Source organism: Rana temporaria, chromosome 5, assembly GCF_905171775.1.
Source record: "Rana temporaria chromosome 5, aRanTem1.1, whole genome shotgun sequence".
NCBI classification, from domain to species: Eukaryota; Metazoa; Chordata; class Amphibia; order Anura; family Ranidae; genus Rana; species Rana temporaria.
This window is the reverse complement of record NC_053493.1, coordinates 386833351-386852292: the sequence shown is the minus strand read 5'-3', so window position 1 is coordinate 386852292 and position 18942 is coordinate 386833351. Positions and strand designations below refer to the sequence as shown.

Genomic DNA, 18942 nt, shown 5'->3' with positions numbered 1-18942 from the left:
CTGAATGTGTGAAACTCTCTCTTCATACAGTTTCACAACTGCTGCAGAGAGAAAGAGGAGCTCAGATTCGTTGCGATGTTGAAGGTGGGCGGGACCCGGGGTGGGCGGGACTCAGCAGCTATCCAGCCAATGATCTCATCCCATTGGCTGGTGGACAGCTGAGCCCCGCCCAACCCGGGTCCCGCCCACCTTCAACATCGCAATGAATCTGAGCTCCTCTTTCTCTCTGCAGCAGTTGTGAAACTGTATGAAGAGAGAGTTTCACACATTCAGCTACATTATGTGCTGTGAAACCTGCCAGTGCCACCTGCCAATGCCATCCAGTGCCACCTGCCAATGCCATGCCAACTAGTGCCACCTGCCAATGCCAACTAGTGCCATCTGTTAATGCCATCCAGTGCCACCTGTCAATGCCATCCAGTGCCACCTGCCAGTGGCAACGCCATCCAGTGCCACTTGCCAATACCATCCAGTGCCACCTGCTAATGCCATCTAGTGCCATCCAGTGCCACCTGGCATTGCCAATGCCATCCAGTGCCACCTGCCAATGCCATCCAGTGCCATCTGCCAGTGCCATCTGCCAGTGCCATCCAGTGCCAACTAGTGCCACCTGCCAAGGCCATCCAGTGCCACCTGCCAATTAGTGCCACCTGCCAGTGCTAACTATTGCCAATTAGTGCCACCTGCCAGTACCATCCAGTGCCACATGCCAATTAGTGCCACCTGCCAGTGCCAATTAGTGCCACCTGCCAGTGCCAATTAGTGCCACCTGCCAGTGCCAATTAGTGCCACCTGCCAGTGCCAATTAGTGCCACCTGCCAGTGCCACCCAGTGCCACCTGCCAATCAGTGCCATCTGCTTTTGCCAATTGGTTCCATCCAGTGCAATCTGCCAGTGCCAATTGGTTCCATCCAGTGCAATCTGCCAGTGCCAATTAGCGCCACCTGCCAAAAAATAAAAAATCGGCCTAAAATATCGGCCGCAAAAATCGGCATCATATATCGGCCATCGGCCGCCCCAAATTCTAAATATCGGCATCGGTATCGGCCAGAGAAAAACCCATATCGGTCGACCTCTATCCATGATGTCCAAGGACGCCATGAAGTCCCCCTGGTGGAGGGCCGCTATGATCGATCGGACCGCCTCCATCCTGAATCTTTGCACTTTGACAAAGGAGTTGAGGGCCTTTAGGTCCAGGATAGGGCAAACCCCACCCTTCTTGGGGACCACGAACAGATTGGAGTAGAACCCCTGAAACCGTTCCTGTGAGGGAACCGGCACAACCACCCCCCTGTCCAGAAGATCCTGGACAGCCCCGGACAGGGCTAGCCGACGATCTGGAGGAAGCTGGAGGTTGGAGGGAAAAAATCTGTTTGGGGGACAAGAAAGAAACTATCTTGTACCCCGAGGACACCACCTCGCAAACCCAACGGTCGGATAGAAGAGATTTCCACCGATCCGCGAATTTGTGAAGCCGTCCCCCCACCCGAGACCCGGGCGGGGGCAGACCTTCATGCGGAAGCAGGTTTGTCCGCAGGCTTGTTGGGTTTGTTGAACCAGGGGCGCTTTCGCCCTGCAGCAGGGGCTTTAGCACCTTGCGGACCTTTTCCCGCCGTGCTGGGCGCACAAAAAAAACGCTTAGGGGTAGTAAAAGTAGAGCAACGGGGCCTGTCGTGGACGTCCCAAAGCGGAGCTGAGGGCCGGCACACGCTCGAAGGCCGAACCTGGGGGGGACTACAAGGGTCGAGGACCCAGCCTGTCACCCAGTCGGCTGTTGATAGAAGAATCGCAGGATTCAAAAATGCAGGAACAAATTAATAAAAAGCGAGAAAAATCGCAAGAAAAAAAACTCCAGAGTCCAGGACTCCAGAGAGAGCCTAACTCTCCTGTCGTTAGGCAGAAAACAAACTGAGGCTGCTAGAGCAGGGTGTGGGTTATTCCTGGGGGAGCCACGCCCCCTGGGAGGAGCGGCATGAAGGAAAGTTTTTAACACCTTAAGTGCTGTAGAATTCTGCCTAAATCTCCTGGTAGGAAGAAGCATAACCCTAAGGTCAATGAAGGCTGTGTCCGTCTATGAACGAAAGAGAAATAACCCCACACCATATGAGTTGAACCAGTGCACAAAGCAAGGTCCATAAAGACATGGATGAGTGAGTTTCAGTTTGGAGGAACTTGACTGGCCTGCACAGAGTCCCGAACTCAACCCAACAGAACTCCTTTGGAATAAATTAGAAGCCAGGCCTTCACATCCAACATCAGTGCCTGACCTCACAAATGTGCTTCTGGAAGAATGGTCCAACATTCCCATAGAAACACTCCTAAACCTTGTGGACAGCCTTCCCAGAAGAGAGTTGAACCCTACAGACTAAGACAGGAGCACAAGTTCATGTAAAGGCAGGTGTCCCAACATTTTTGGCAATATAGTAAAAAATTATATATATTGCACCATGTTTTTGTAATATGGATCAAAAAATTTACATTTTTTTTTTTACAAGATAAAATAGCACACAATTAGAAATAAATGTATTAAAATTAAAGGGGTGGTTCCCCCTTAAAACAAATTTCTAACAATACATTTGGAAGACTGCTTACACTGCGGGTAGGCTGGCTTTTTTTTTTTTTTTCCGTACATACCTCGATATCGCCGTTTCATCCCTCGACTTCCGGGTATGAGTCTTGTGGCGGTGGGCATTCCTAGTTGATTGACGTTCTTCCGACCGACGCATACTTGACGTCACGACTTTCCGAAAGAAGCCGAACGTCGCTGCGCAGGCGCCGTATAGAGCCGACTCTATACGGCGCCTGCGCAATGACGTTCGGCTTCTGTCGGAAAGTCGTGACGCGCAGTATGCGCCGGTCGGAGGAACGTCAATCAACTAGGTCCAGCAAGACTCATACCCGGAAGCCGAGGGATGAAACGGCGATGTGCGATATGATCGAGGTATGTACGGAAAAAAAAAAAAAAAGCCAGCCTACCCGCAGTGTAAGCAGTCTTCCGAATGTATTGTTAGAAATTTGTTTTAGGGGGAACCACCCCTTTAAATATAGAGTGAATATAGAGTGAAAATAAAATGTACCCATGCTAAACTAATTAGAATACTTTGTTGGCAACGCATGGTGTAAACAAATTAGTCAAATGACTTTCCAGTGAAGGGGAGTGAAGTGTGGGAAGTAGATCAGATAAAAGAAGCTGGCTATAAAGTTTAGCAAATTTAGATTTATATTTACATACTGTATTAATCTTGGTACAACTGCATTGTAAAAATGTATGCTATGAGCCATTATTTTCCTTGCTGGCTGATATGGAGGACTTTGCAAGGCAGCATTTCCATAACACATCTCAAGGGAAAAGATTGCAATGGCCGTCGACCTTCTGAACTTTCCTCAATTGCAGCATCATCTGCTCCAAAGCTGTGCAAATATTGCAAAACAAGGCAACAAAATTTTTTTGTAAAGCATAATTGTTAGCTGTGCCATTTCCCCTGTGCTTTGCACAGGTTAATATTAAATAAATAAATCCATTGTATCTAGCAGGAAGAGTTTACATTAAGGCCCCTTTCACACGGAGGAGTTTTTCAGGTGGTACAGCGCTAAAAATAGCGCCTAAATAGCGCCTGAAAAACTCCTGCCCCAGCCTTCTCAATGTGAAAGCCCGAGGGCTTTTACACTGAGGCGATGCGTTGGCGGGAGAGAAGAAAATCTCTTGCAAGCAGCATCTTTGAAACGGTGAGAGGAGCAGAGTGTATACCGCTCCTTCCCATTTAAAACAATGAGAAACCGCGGCAATACGCCTCTGCAGAGGTGCATTGCGGGCGGTATTAACCCTTTTTCGGCCGCTAGCGGGGGTTAATACCGCACCGCTAGCGTCCGAATCCTGCGGCAATTACGACGGTATAGTGCCGCTATTTTTAGTGGCACTATACCGCCAAAGCACCTCCACTCCCCCGTGTGAAAGGGGCCTAATGCCGCGTACACACGATCGGTTCGACTGATGAAAACGGTCTGATGGACAGTTTTCATCAGATGAACCGATCGTGTGTGGACCCCATCGTTTTTTTTTCCACATCGGTGGAAAAACTTAGAACCCGTTTTAAAATTATCTGATGGTTAAAAAACCGATAGAAAAAAACGATCGTCTGTGGGAAAATCCATTGGTTAAAAATCAACGCATGCTCAGAATCAAGTTGACGCATGCTCGGAAGCATTAAACGTAATTTTTCTCAGCACGTCGTTGTGTTTTACGTCACCGTGTTCTGACGCAATCGTTTTTTTAACTGATGGTGTGTAGGCAAGACTGATGAGTCAGCTTCATCGGATATCTGATGAAAAAAATCCATCAGACCGTTTTCATCGGATGAACCGATCGTGTGTACAGGGCATTAGTCTCTCTGCCATCAGGCCATTTAGATACGGAAAGTGTCTATCCAGGTGTTCAATAGATAACTGTCCATTTTACTTTTTTTTTTTTAAGCTGTGAACAGGAGAAAGTCTTACCTTGTTTTTCCTGTTGTCATTGTACTTGATAAGATCTAGGATGAAGGCGAGGACTTCTTTAGGGCAAAGGTTATGAACATCTCTGAGCAAAGCCATAGCGACTGGCATAGTCTGCAAGACAAGAGGTTGGAGATGCCTATAGCTTAGCTGTATACTTCAAGCGGACCTTTCATTTCAATTATTTAGATCCCCGTTATCCCCCCACACATGCGCACAAAAACTGCATTAATAAAGAGGTGTAGGATTACCAAAAAACACTCATACTCTTATAAGTGGATGCAGCATCAGTCTGTTGCTGCAGCTGTCGCCCGCAGGCTCTAAGCCAGAGAACTGAGGAATCACATGACTGCCGATTGAGCAGTTCTTGGTATTCACTGAGCAGGGACTGACAGTCACCAACTGTCTGCTCTGCCCCTCCAGTGCTCACTGGAGTGCCAGGCTGTGCAGGAGGCAGAAAATGGCTGGCTCAGGTTTTCAGTGGCATGCTGGGAGGCTGGGCCAGCTATCTGTTAGGCATCTGGGTGTATCCCGATAATATTGTCCGAATCCTTCCAGAGCCTGAAGCGGCTCTGTGATGCTAAAGCCCGCTGTCGGCTGAATCTGGGGAAATATGGTCTACACTTTGTCCATATTCCTCCTTAACCACTTAAGACCCGGACCAAAATGCAGGTAAAGGACCTGGCCAGTTTTTGCGATTCGGCACTGCGTCGCTTTAACTGACAATTGCGCGGTCGTGCGACGTGGCTCCCAAACAAAATTGGCGTCCTTTTTTCCCACAAATAGAGCTTTCTTTTGGTGGTATTTGATCACCTCTGCGGTTTTTATTTTTTGCGCTATTAACAAAAATAGAGCAACAATTTTGAAAAAAATGCAATATTTTTTCCTTTTTGCTATAATAAATATCCCCCAAAAATATATAATAAAAAAAAAAATTTCCTCAGTTTAGGCCGATACGTAGTATTCTACATATTTTTGGTTAAAAAAAAAAAAAATGCAATAAGCGTTTATTGATTGGTTTGCGCAAAATGTATAGTGTTTACAAAATAGGGGATAGTTTTATTGCATTTTTATTAATATTTCTTTTTTTACCAGTAATGGCGCTGATCTGTGATTTTTATCGGTACTGCGAACTTATGGCGGACACTTGACACATTTTTGAGACTATTGGCATTTTTATAGCGATCAGTGCTATAAAAATGCATTGATTACTGTAAAAATGTCACTGGCAGGGAAGGGGTTAACACTAGGGACGAGGAAGGGGTTAATTATGTTCCATGGGTGTGTTCTAACTGAAGGGGGGGTGTGACTGACTAGGGGAAATGACAGATCGCTGTTCATACATTGTATGAACATGTGATCAGTCATTTCTCCCCCTGAAAGGACCGGGAAGCTGTGTGTTTACACACACAGCTCCCAGTTCTCGCTCTGCAACGAGCGATCGCGGGTGCCCAGTGGTGATCGCGCCCGCCGGGCACTCGCATCGGCACCAGTGGCTGCAATGCAAAATCACGTTATATTACGTGATTTTGCGCAGCCGATCCGACCTGCTGCCGTAAAACTACGGTGGGCGGTCGGCAAGAGGTTAAACCACTTGCTGACCGCATACTGTATATATACGGTGGCAAGGCGGCACTTCTGTGCTGGATCACATTCCTAGTACCTGATCCAGAACATCCGGGTTGGAAGCGCGATCAGCGGGTATCGCAGACTTAATGTCCGCCGGCACCCACTGATTATTCGTTACACAGGCAGAACGGGTTTGCCTATATAAACAAGGCAGATTACCATTCTGTCAGCGGGGAAGACATTGATCCTGTGTTCCTAATAAGCAGGAACACAGATCTCTGCCTTCCCCTAGAGCAAGCACCTCACACAGTTTAGGAAAGCACTGGCTAGGACCACATTTATCCCTTTAATCACCCCTGTTAACTCTTTCCCAACCAGTCTCCTTAGTACAGTGACATTTTTTAGCACTGGTCACTGTATTGGTGTCACTGGTCCCCACAAAGTGTCAAAAGTGTGAGTGTCTCAATTGTCTGCCGCAAAATCGCAGTCCCGCTACAAGTCGCTGATCACTCGCTGATCATTAAACAATCCCATAGTTTGTAGACGCTATAACTTCTACCCAAATCAATCAATATAAGCTTATTGGGATTGTTTTTTTACAAAAATACGTAGCAGAATAGATATTGGCCTAAACTGATAAAGAAATACTTTCTGAAATTGTGCTTTCTGCCTGTGCACAAGGCGGGCTTATGGAGATGAGGAGTGGGGAGGATATGAGTAGAGGGCTCCGTTCTTTGTAATCCATTACATGTGAAGAATGCAGGGCTGACAAAATGTACTTAAAGCGGAAGTAAACCCAATGATTTAATAGTTTCCAAAGACAGTTACATCCCCGGCATGCCGGAAATGCTAACTGTCTCATTGGCTGTGCTCTCAACCAAACTGTCACACCATCCAATGGCTGGTGTCATAACTGATCACATGTGCAGCATCATGGCAGTTGAAGATTAAACAGAGGCCAAGATGGCAGCTTCCTTGGCTGAAAATGATAGGCGGGTTTACTTCCACTTTAAAGGAGTTATAAACCTTCTGTGGTGCAGCTGCCCCCCAAGAGCCCCCTTTTTAAACCTGAACCCGGTCGTTCCAGCGGCAAGCACGAGCTCCACCCACCGTCTCAGGTCTTCATTGGATACAATGATAGCAGAGGGAGCCATTGGCTCCCGCTGCGAGCAATCAAATCCAGGGAGACGGGGCCGAGTCCTGCTGTGTGTGTCAATGGACAAAGAAGCAGGAGTCGGGAACGCACCTGCATGAGTGCTTCCAATGGAAAGCGGAACTCCATGGGACACCCGATGAGGAGGAGCAGCCAGGAGCGCTGACGGGACACCTCAGAAAAGAGGATCGGGGCCACTCTGTGTAAAACCCTTGCACAGAGCAGGCAAGTATAACATGTTTTTGTTTTTTTTTTACAATCGCTTTTAGGAATTCAGAGTTTCATAGCTGTGTTCTCACTTTAAAGAATAAGATGGGAGCATACTACATTTCTGGCACACAGTGATTTTGCTGTATGTGCAGTGTGGTTAAAGGGGATAAAGCAGGGATTGCAGAGATTAATGAATAGTCTTTTTTTCTTCTTGTGTTGCATTTATAGTCACTTTAAATGTTGACTGATGAGGTACCAATGTCAACATTTGAAGTGAAAATGCAGCCAACATCTTCAGCTCTGGAAGCTTTACCCCTCTTCAGGCCATTTTTTGCAATAGGGCATTGTTACTTTAACTGACAATTGCACGGTAATGCAAAGTTGTACTCAAATACAATTTTCATGGCCTTTTTTTCCCCCACATAGGGAATAATTTGATGGGGCTAAAAAACATATCCAATGTAAAAAAAAAAAAAAAAAAAAAATGTTCTTGTACTTTTGAAACAGATCGTTACATAGTAGGTGAGGTTGAAAAATCCCATCCTATGTGTGTGATTATATGTCAGTATTACATTGTATATCCCTGTATGTTGTGGTCAGGTGCTTATCCAATAGTTTTTTTTAAACCATTGATGCTCCCCCGCTGAGACCACCGCCTGTGGAAGGGGATTCCACATCCTTGCCACTCTTAGGGCCCTTTCACACGTACGAACCGTATGTCCGCATTTTCATCCGTCCGTTGCGGATGAAAACGGGACATACATGGGTCCCTGTGTGATTACGGGGGTCAGCGGATGACCATCCACTGACACCCGTAATCGTCCGCCTCCGCAAAGATCCGCATTTGCGGACGGAAGAAAATCCTATTTTTCTTCCGCCTGCCAGGATCGGATCGGATGAACACGGACATACAGTCCGTGTTCATCCGATCCCCCATAGGGGAGAGCGGAGGAAAGACAGTGTGCGGGGACCGCCCTGTCAGCTGCCAGCTCAGCAGGGATTTCACGAAGGATCCCCGCTGAGCTTTGCGGACACACGGAGCGGATCATTACTGATCCGCCCGTGTGAAAGGGCCCTTACAGTAAAGAACCCTCTATGTAGTATAAGGTTAACCTCTTTTCTTCGAATTTTAATGAGTGGCCATGTGTCTTATTAAACTCCCTTTTGCAAAAAAGTTGTATCCCTATTGTGGGGTCACCAGTACGCTATTTGTAAACTGAAATCATATCCCCTCTCAAGCGTCTCTTCTCAAGAGAGAATAAGTTCTAATATCCTCCAGACCCTTTATTAGCTTTGTTGCCCTTCTTTGTACTCGCTCCATTTCCAGTACATCCTTTTCTGAGGACTGGTGCCCAGAACTGTACAGCATACTCCAGGTGCAGCCAGACCAGAGTCTTGTACAGCAGGAGAATTATCGTGTGATCTCTGGAGCTAATCCCCTTTTTAATGCATGCCAATATTCTGTTTGTTTTGTTAACAGCAGCATTGCATGCCAATGCCAAGTTTTTTTATCTACTAGGACCCCCATGTTCTTTTCCATTCTAGATTCCCCCAGACATTCTCCCCCCAGTGAGTAGATTGCAAAAAAATTGGGGATATTCATTAGCAAAAAAGTACAAAATAGTGTTTTTTCAAAATTGACGCCATTTTTTTGTTTATAGCACAAAACTCAGAGGTGATCCAATACCACCAAAAGAAAACTATTTGTGGGAAAGAAAAGGACATCAATTTTGTTTGGGTACAGTGTCGCGTGACCATGCAATTGTCAATTAAAGCGACGCAGTGCCGTATCACAAAAAATTAATTCTTCCGGAGCTGAAGTGGTTAAACCGCCCTGCACAGACAGACGCCACATCATTGCGGGGGAACCTCTTGGCCAGTGGAAAGGCAAAGCCTTACTATGCTCTATGAGTAGTCCTACCCATAATAAATCCCTGGAGGAGCTCGTTTGTAGTCCCCTGAAGGGTCCGTGGAGGAGAGAACCTGGATGAATGCACGATTGCCTGCTGTGGATATCTGGAGTAACCTTATATGCTAAGCTCATTTGATCTTCGTGATAGAGATCCAGCAGATATAACCGTTATCATCAATTGTTACCTCCCTGATGGAAGTATAGGATAAAGATTTGCACCTCTGCGCTGTGATCACAGCCAAATATTTACAGTTGATTCAATAGACACTAGTTTTTGTTTTGTATTTTTCATCCAATACCTAATTGTTATTGATTGTACATGGGGATACCCAAGTTATTTGGTTTGTGTGTACTCATACAGTTTTTCACGCATTTGCACTTTGTTGCAATCCTATGGTTGCGCATTTTTTTTTTTTTTAACATAAACCGCCCGGGGGCCCAATTTCTTTTTATTGGAGTTTACTATCGCTTTAACCACTTAAGGACCGCCTCCTGCACATTTACGTCGGCAGAATGGCACGGCTGGGCACAAGCACGTACCTGTACGTCCCCTTTAAGTGCCTAGCCGTGGGTCGCGGGCACGCACCGGCTACCTGGTCCAAAGCTCCGTGACCGCGGAACCCAAACGCCGCCGGTGTCCCCTGATCGGTCACAGGAGCTGAAGAACAAGGAGAGGTGTGTGTAAACACACCTTCCCCGTTCTTCACAGTGGCAATGTCACTGATTGTCTGTTCCCTGATATAGGGAAAGACAATCAGTGATGTCACACGTCCAGCCCTGCCCCCTACAGTTAGAAACACATATGAGGTCACACATAACCCCTACAGCGCCCCCTAGTGGTTAACTCCTAAACTGCAATTGTCATTTTCGCAGTAAACAATGCATTTTTATAGCATTGTTTGCTGTGAAAATGACAATAGTCACAAAAATGTGTCAAAATTGTCCGATGTGTCCGCCATAATGTCGCAGTTACGAAAAAAAAAATGCTGATCGCCGCCATTAGTAGTAAAAAAAAAAAAAATTTATAAAAATGCCATAAAACTATGCCCTATTTTGTAAACGCTATAAATTTTGTGCGAACCAATCGTTAAACGCTTATTGTGATTTTTTTTTACCAAAAATATGTAGAAGAATACGCATCGGCCTAAACTGAGAAAAAAAAAAGTTTTTTTTATATCTTTTTTGGTGGTATTTATTATAGCAAAAAAAAATTTTTTTTTTTCAAAATTGTCGCTCTATTTTTGTTTATAGCGCAAAAAATAAAAACCGCAGGGGTGATCAAATACCACCAAAAGAAAGCTCTATTTGTGGGGAAAAAAGGACGCCAATTTTGTTTGGGAGCCACGTCGCACGACCGTGCAATTGTCAGTTAAAGTGACGCAGTGCCGAATCGCAAAAAAAGAGATTTTTAATACAGCTTACCTGTAAAATCTTTTTCTTGGAGTACATCACGGGACACAGAGCGGCATTCATTACTATATGGGTTATATGGAGTACCTTCAGGTGATGGACACTGGAAATCTCAAACAGGAAATGCCCCTCCCTATATAACCCCCTCCCATAGGAGGAGTACCTCAGTTTTGTAGCAAGCAGTATGCCTCCCAAAATGGTCCTCAAAAGAGGGGTGGGAGCTCTGTGTCCCGTGATGTACTCCAAGAAAAAGATTTTACAGGTAAGCTGTATTAAAAATCTCTTTTTCTTTATCGTTACATCACGGGACACAGAGCGGCATTCATTACTATATGGGATGTCCCAAAGCAATGCTTACAATGAGGGGAGGGAGAACATCTCCAAGACAAAAGGATTTAATTTAGAGAATACTCAAATCATAATAAATCCAACTTAGTTGAGAAAAATAATCTTAAATTTTAAATTTAACTCAAAAAAGAGGAGCCCCCGGAATCCGAGGGTCTCAAACTGCAGCCTGCAGCACTGCCTGCCCAAAGGCTGTATCAGAATTCCTTCTTACGTCCAACTGGTAGAATTTTGTAAACGTGTGGACAGAAGACCAGGTTGCCGCCTTGCAAACTTGAGCCATAGAGATCTGGTGGTGTGCTGCCCAGGAGGCGCCCATGGCCCTAGTAGAATGAGCCTTTAATGATACTGGAGGAGGCAACCCTTTCAAGCCGTAGGCCTGAGTGATTAATTGCTTAATCCACCTAGAAATGGTGGACTTTGCAGCTGCCTGCCCCTTCTTGGGCCCATCCGGTAATATGAACAGCACATCTGTTTTCCGGATCTTCTTTGTAGCTTTAAGATAGGCCTTCATGGCCCTGACGATATCCAAGGTATGCAGCAACCCTTCCTTTCTGGAAGTAGGTTTAGGGAAGAAGGATGGTAATACCAAATCCTGGTTCAAATGAAAACTGGATATAACCTTCGGTAGGAAGGAAGGATGAGGGCGGAGAACGCCCCTGTCCTTATGAAAAATAAGATATGGTTCCTTACAGGATAAGGCCGCCAGTTCCGATACTCTTCTTGCGGAAACTATGGCGACCAAAAATACTAACTTCCTTGTCAGTAAAACCAAAGGAATTTCAGCCAACGGCTCAAACGGTTGTTTCTGTAAAGTTGACAGAACAAGGTTTAAATCCCACGGGCAAAGCGGGGATTTAACTGGAGGTTTAATACGTAAGACCCCTTGAAGGAAGGTCTTAACCAGCGAGTGGGTGGCCAGCGGCCGCTGAAACCACACTGACAGAGCAGAAATCTGTCCTTTGATTGTGCTTAATGCCAATCCTTTATCCACTCCTAGCTGGAGAAAACTTAAAACTCTATCAATGGTGAATTTGCGAGGAAGCCATAGCTTGGACTCACACCAGCCTACATAGGCCTTCCAGACCCTGTGATAAATCACCCTAGAGACCGGTTTCCTGGCTCTGATTAGGGTAGAGATTACTTTCTGAGACAGACCTCTACCCCTGAGAATCAGGGATTCAGCTTCCAGGCCGTCAAATTTAGATGCCGTAAGGCAGGGTGGAGGATCGGACCTTGCGATAGCAGGTCTGGCCGTAGAGGAAGAGTCCAAGGGTCTCCCACTACCATCTTTAAGATTAGTGAGTACCATGCCCTTCTGGGCCATGCTGGAGCTACCAGGATGACTGGTATGTGCTCCACCCTGATCCTGCGCAGCAGGCGGGGTAGTAACTGAAGCGGGGGAAACGCATAAAGAAGTTTGAACTGATGCCAAGGGCAAACCAGCGCATCGGTTCCGCAGGCCATCGGATCCCTTGAGCGGGACATGAACCTGTCTAGCTTCTTGTTGAGTCTCGATGCCATGACATCCACGTCCGGCACTCCCCATCTTTGGCAGAGTGCTTGAAAGATTTGTGGATGCAGAGACCATTCCCCCGGCCATAGAGTCTGGCGGCTTAAGAAGTCCGCCTGAAAGTTGTCCACTCCGGGAATGAATATTGCCGATATGCAGGGCACATGAGCCTCTGCCCATAGGAGAATCAAGCTTACCTCTCTCTGAGCGGCTTGACTCCTGGTTCCCCCTTGGTGATTTATGTATGCCACGGCCGTGGCATTGTCTGATTGAATTCTCACCGGGAACCCCTGCAATTTTGACGTCCAAGCCCTGAGGGCTAGTCGAGCAGCTCTGAGCTCCAAGATGTTGATGGGCAACTGCTCCTCTAGCTTTGCCCAAGTACCTTGGCGAGTGCAACCATCCAAAATTGCTCCCCAGCCTGTCAGGCTGGCGTCTGTGGTCACTATCTTCCAAGCCACTGGGCTGAAAGATCTCCCCTTCAGTAGGTTCTGAGGATCTAACCACCAACACAGACTTTGTCGGACTCTTGATGAGAGCGGCAACGGGATATCCAAGGCCTGTGGCCTTCTGCTCCATGCTGACAGGATGGCTGCCTGCAGGATGCGAGTGTGACTCTGGGCGTATGGTACCGCCTCGAATGTGGCCACCATCTTGCCTAGTAACCTCATACATAGGCGAATAGTCGGTTCCTTTTTGCTTAGAACCAGTAGGATTAATTCCTTGATGGCTTTGACCTTCCTCAGAGGTAGAAACACTCTTTGTTGTTCTGTGTCTAATCTCATGCCGAGATATTCCAACTGCCTTGTGGGCAGGAAAGCTGACTTTTCTCGATTTAGGACCCAGCCGAACTTCTCGAGGTATTGGCCCGTGAGGGCCACTGCTCGCTCCAAGCCGGGAGACGAGTGATCTATGACTAGGAGGTCGTCCAGGTATGCTAGGATCGTGACCCCTTGGATCCTTAGTTTGGCTAGGATTGGAGCTAGGACCTTCGTGAACACCCGGGGGGCCGTAGCCAACCCGAAGGGAAGCGCCACGAATTGGAAGTGACGCGAAGCCACCATGAAGCGTAGATATTTTTGATGTGGCTGATAAATTGGAACATGAAGGTAGGCATCCTTTATGTCTATGGACGCCATGAAGTCGTCCTTTTGGAGTGTGGCAGCTGCTGACCGCACGGATTCCATCCGAAATGAGCGGATCTTTAGGTATGCATTTACCATCTTTAGGTCCAAAATTGGCCTGACATCTCCATTGGACTTCGGGATGATGAATAGGTTGGAGTAGAAACCTAGTCCCTGTTCCAGGACTGGTACCTCTACTATTACTTCCTGGGAAAGTAGATGATTTAATGCCGACATTAATGCGGCTCCCTTCTCCGGATCGTTTGGAATCCACGACTCCTGGAAATGAGGAGGAGGAAACTTTAGGAAATCTAATTTGTAGCCCGTGGCCACGGAAGACCGTACCCACTCGTCGGGAATGCTGGCTTCCCAAACCTCTGAAAAGAGTCGCAGCCTTCCCCCCACCTTCGTGGGTGGGGGCGCCCCTTCATAAGGGCTTGGGGGCTGGTTTTGCTGTTTGCGAAACCACTGCTTTCTGCCTCTAGCAGCCTGTCCTTGAGACTTGCTGTTGAAGCCGAAGTTTGCTTTCGCAGGAGGCCGTCGATACTGTTTGGCATTAGAGGGCCCCTGCCCAGGGGAGTACTGTCGTTTAAACGCAGGCCCCTGAAACTTCTTCTTAGTTGGCAAGAGAGTACTTTTGCCGTTTGAAATGGTCTGAATGTATTTATCTAGGTCTTCTCCGAAGAGTCGTTCTCCATAGAAGGGAAACCCTACCAGGAGCTTCTTGCATGGGGGCTCGGCCTCCCAGCTCTTTAACCATAAGAGTCTTCTCATATGGATAAGGGATAACGATAAACGTGACGCTTGCTGGATAGAATCCTTAATTGCGTCTACTGTAAAACATATGGCCCTAGGGACATCCGAAAATTCTTCTGCCTGCTGGGCAGGAATAAGTTTAAGCATCTGCTTAATTTGATCCGATAATGCTTGAGCAACCCCAATCGCAGCCACCGCTGGCTGTACTACTGCCCCTGCCGTAGTGAAGGAGTTCTTAAGTAGTGCTTCCAAGCGTTTATCAACTGGATCCTTGAATACCTGTATGTTTTCTACAGGGCATGTTAACGACTTGTTAACACATGAGATGGCTGCGTCCACTGCAGGAGTAGCCCATTTCTTGGAAAATTTATCTTCCATAGGATATAGGGCAGAGAATCTTTTAGGTGGTAAGAAGATTTTATCTGGCTTGTTCCAATCTTGGAACAAAACTCCCTCTAATAGAGGGTGGATCGGAAACACTGCATTGCTTTGAGGCGCCCTCAGTGAGCCCAAAGCTGAAACCGTCGATACCTGGAGATCTGGTACTGGCAAGTTGAATGCATTATGGACCAAGTCCGTTAAGGCTTGAATCCACCAGCCCTCCCCTTGGGAGACTGCTCCAGACTCCTCTGTATCCGGATCTTCGATCCCTGAACCTACTTGGTCCTTGTCCAAGAGATCGTCCAATTCCCCTGAGGAAAGGACCTCCTCTTCTGAGGGTCCACGCTCGGGCGACGGAGATCTAATCCGTTTACTGCCCCGCATAGCTGTGGCTATCATTTTTCCCATTCTTTTCTCCATCTCTCTTAAAGAGGTGAGTAATACCTCGTCCGTGACCATCTTAGGGTTGGACTGACCCGCGCCAGCTCCAGCCCCAGATCCCGATGGCCCCAAGGCTCCCTGTGGGGAAAGCAGCGGCATAGCTTTGTCCGAGACCTCAGACTCTCTGGGGGAATCCCCACCTCTTGTACCCTCTGACCCGGATGCCATGGTACAATACCGAGGTACACCTGCTACCTATTGGTACTTGGAACTATAAAAGTTAATTGCCCAAACACCTGTTTGGGGGATAAAAAATGCTTCCTCTCCCCTAGATGACTTTTTTTTTTCTTTTTTGTTTCAAATCCAGGAAAGAAAAATCATTCTGTCCCCCTGAGTAGTATTGCAAGAAAAACTATGAGATAGAAAGAAACAGCCTATTTCTAGGCTTGAAAACAGTCTTCTGAAGACTGCAATATTCTTTTTGGCCACTGTGTGTCCTCGGCGCCCCGTGCTGCCGCTCTGGTCTTTCCTCCCCAGTTCCAATGTATCGAATGCTGTTTGGAACGAAAAGGAAGGGCCGCCCCTTCCTTAAACCACTGACCCGCCCTTCCCCCCTCAGCTAAACGGCGCGAATTGCGCCTATAACACGTGAACGCGCGCGCGCCCGCCGATAGGGGGGGGGGGTTGGGGGGAAGGGAGCCTCTCTGCTCCAGCTGGAACCACGAGGAGGTCAGCGTTTTGCCTGCTTTGCAGGCTCTGAGGAGGAAGACTGATGGAGCATCGCCTGGAGGCTTGCAGGTAAGCATAGCTCTCTGACACACACATACACTTTATATTACACAGGCCCTACTCAAATGCTTTTCCAACACTACAAGGGAGGTCACTTCTTATGGGGAAAAAATACACATAGAGCCATCCTATCATTAAGATATGTGACTAGTTTGCCAGATGCAGCGCATAACTTTAGGCATGTCCCCTGTGACCCCCCAGAAAAAACCTGCTAAGAACCAAGTTCCGCAAGTTTTCCCCTCACTTACCTGCTCCATGCCGCAGGACTTTGCCAAGCAAGAGGCCCAATCTTCCCCCATCTCCGTGGGGATGTCTAGACCTTCAGGCCCTGGGTTCCTATGAAGGATCCACTGTCCTGGGCCCATATAGCACTCTGGCAACAGAAACATTAGGCACCCAAAGGTTTCTAAGTTCTGGGCCCAGGGTCCAGCTCTCTAAAAAGAAAAGCATTATGGGCTATACCCCAAGGGTTTGGGGTCCGGTTACTGACCACTTTAGCGCTGAGGCCTTTGGACAGAACCGGTTAGCTCACCTAATCCCAAGGATGCGGAGGCAAGCTAAACCATGACCAACACCTAAGACACTGGCGTAAAAACTGAGGTACTCCTCCTATGGGAGGGGGTTATATAGGGAGGGGCATTTCCTGTTTGAGATTGCCAGTGTCCATCACCTGAAGGTACTCCATATAACCCATATAGTAATGAATGCCGCTCTGTGTCCCGTGATGTAACGATAAAGAAACTGGCCCGGTCCTTTACCTGCATAATGGTCCGGGTCTTAAGTGGTTAAAGTACAGTTCACTTGAACGCTGTAGGAAACCACTTCTTATCTATCATCTGCTAAGTGGAAATGACCAAAACACAAACAAAAGACATACAAATCTAAGCCAAAAGATCAACTATAATATATTACAAATAAAAAAATTGTAATTACCTTCTGTAGAAAGTAGCTCTGGAAATTCATGAAGTTGTTTGTTTTTACAATGTTTGGGCAGCTCTTGCAACAAAACATGCGGGTAAATAATGACTTCATTGCTGGAGGTCCGGTCCACGTGCTTACCATCGAATTTGCAATCTAGGTCGAATTGTACAGCCAAGACATTAACAAACAGATGCTTTTCAAAGTTCGGCACTAAACAGTGTAGGGGGTCTCCAGTTGATTTAAATTATATCATTATACAACTTACACATTTTTTACAAACTAAATATTCAATGAGGATGATCAAAAGAGCAAACACACACACACACACACACACTAAAGCAGGGATCCCAAACTGGCTGCCCTCAAGGTGTTGTGGAAAATGTTATATATGTGGACATTTTATTCTAGGATGTGTGTTTTATAGATTGTCATCTGTCTCCCTGTGTCTGACGTTTAATCGAGGATCGCTCTAGTAGAGCGCACTTGGGTTGAATCAAGACCAGCAGTAAAAACGGTCAGTATGAAAACCTTATGGGATTGAAACGTGTTCTCTGTGTGTGTGGGCATTTATTGGTTTGTAGATATCAAGCGCAATGCGCTGGACTGCTTGCTTTCCAATGACTATACCCATTAGAGAAGCGAAGTCTGCATAACGAGAGAAACCTATTATATCTCTCTTGAGGGCTTCGTTATCCCTTATGGATACATATCTGTGTGAGAGGACATTGATATCTGCCTTGTGGGTGTACTTGTACCGTATATTGACAACAGCAGTAGCAATGTCCCCGCAGATTATCTCGAGCCTATAAGAACACGTAGAATGATCTTAATTCAGATATTGTTTTACTTTGAACAATGTCTGAATGGGATCCATGCTGGCTAAGATGGGGTGTGTGCACTTCCTGCCCCTGCCTTTCTTTGCGTGCCCTCCCCTTTTCTGTTTGTCATTTCCTGTCATGTGATTTTGTATTAAGGGAAGTGATTGGCTGTTAGGGCCATCACTTCCTGCTTTGTTGTTCTTTTGTTTCCAATGAATAAAAGAATTTGAGTTTCCTGTGCTCAGGGCAGAAGCTTGAGATTCCAGCTAGAAGCAGCATCGTTTTCTGACTCTTCCTGGTGCCGTGAAGTACTTCACATTCCTTGTACAAAGAGCTTGATACAAAATGTGCTTTTAAGCACGAAGGAATTGTTTGGTGCTTTGTGTGCATTGAGACACTGGAAGTGCACATTTTGGCGCGGTGTGGATTTGCGTACAAAGCCCGAGGGAATTCTTCCACGACAGTGTGAAGTCCCATCACGCCTCTGCCTGAGGGAGTCATGTTTGTAACTGTCAGCCTTGCAATGCCTCGTGGGACTTTTAGTTTCAGAACAGCTAGAGGGCAGCCAGTTTGAGACCCCTGGCCTAAAGGAAAGCCTGTGTTACATGAGACAGTTATACCATATCAAGTCTGACAAAAAGAAGTGTTATAGGAAACCGCTTCACCGTACTGTGTGGTGGCCTGTGCTGTATAAGACAATTCCTTTATATCACACCTGACAGAATCCTATACTGTATTGGACAGCTCTTCTATACCATGCCTAGACAGTGCTGCAGTTTTAATGTAATGTACATTATGGAAAACCATCACTAAACTTGCATGCTCCTGAGTAGTCATTCTGCTTTACCCCAAGGAAAAATAACACTGGCAAACAAGAAAGATGCAAAAAAATAAATATATAATCCACACTAAAAGTGCTTTGACAAACAAACCGTTAACAGTAGCACTCTGCAATAGGCAGGCGTGATGTCATCGATTAGGTCCGCCCTACTTTTTTTTGTCTGAAGGGACGTACGTCTCTGTAGTCCCTTGGAAAACGTTCCTTTGGACGAAACGCATAGGGGAAGCTAAGGAGTAAGGTCATCATTCCAGCCTTGGCAGCCAGCGGGTGCTTGAAATATGCTTTTTACCTTTTGTTATTGGAGTGTACAGTACATACAATTTTAACC

General features: G+C 46.6%; 1 protein-coding gene across 2 annotated transcripts in view; it reads right to left on the bottom strand.

Annotated features, from left to right (window-relative positions):
* TAF2 (TATA-box binding protein associated factor 2) overlaps window positions 1-18942 on the bottom strand; it is a 181065-nt gene that overhangs the window by 86365 nt on the left and 75758 nt on the right. For both annotated transcript variants that reach the window (XM_040354891.1, XM_040354892.1), the window contains 2 exons: window positions 16968-17108; window positions 4495-4605 (listed from right to left, as the gene is read on the bottom strand). In XM_040354891.1, the coding sequence (XP_040210825.1) occupies window positions 4495-4605; window positions 16968-17108 (252 nt within the window). The remainder of the gene's footprint in view (window positions 1-4494; window positions 4606-16967; window positions 17109-18942) is intronic.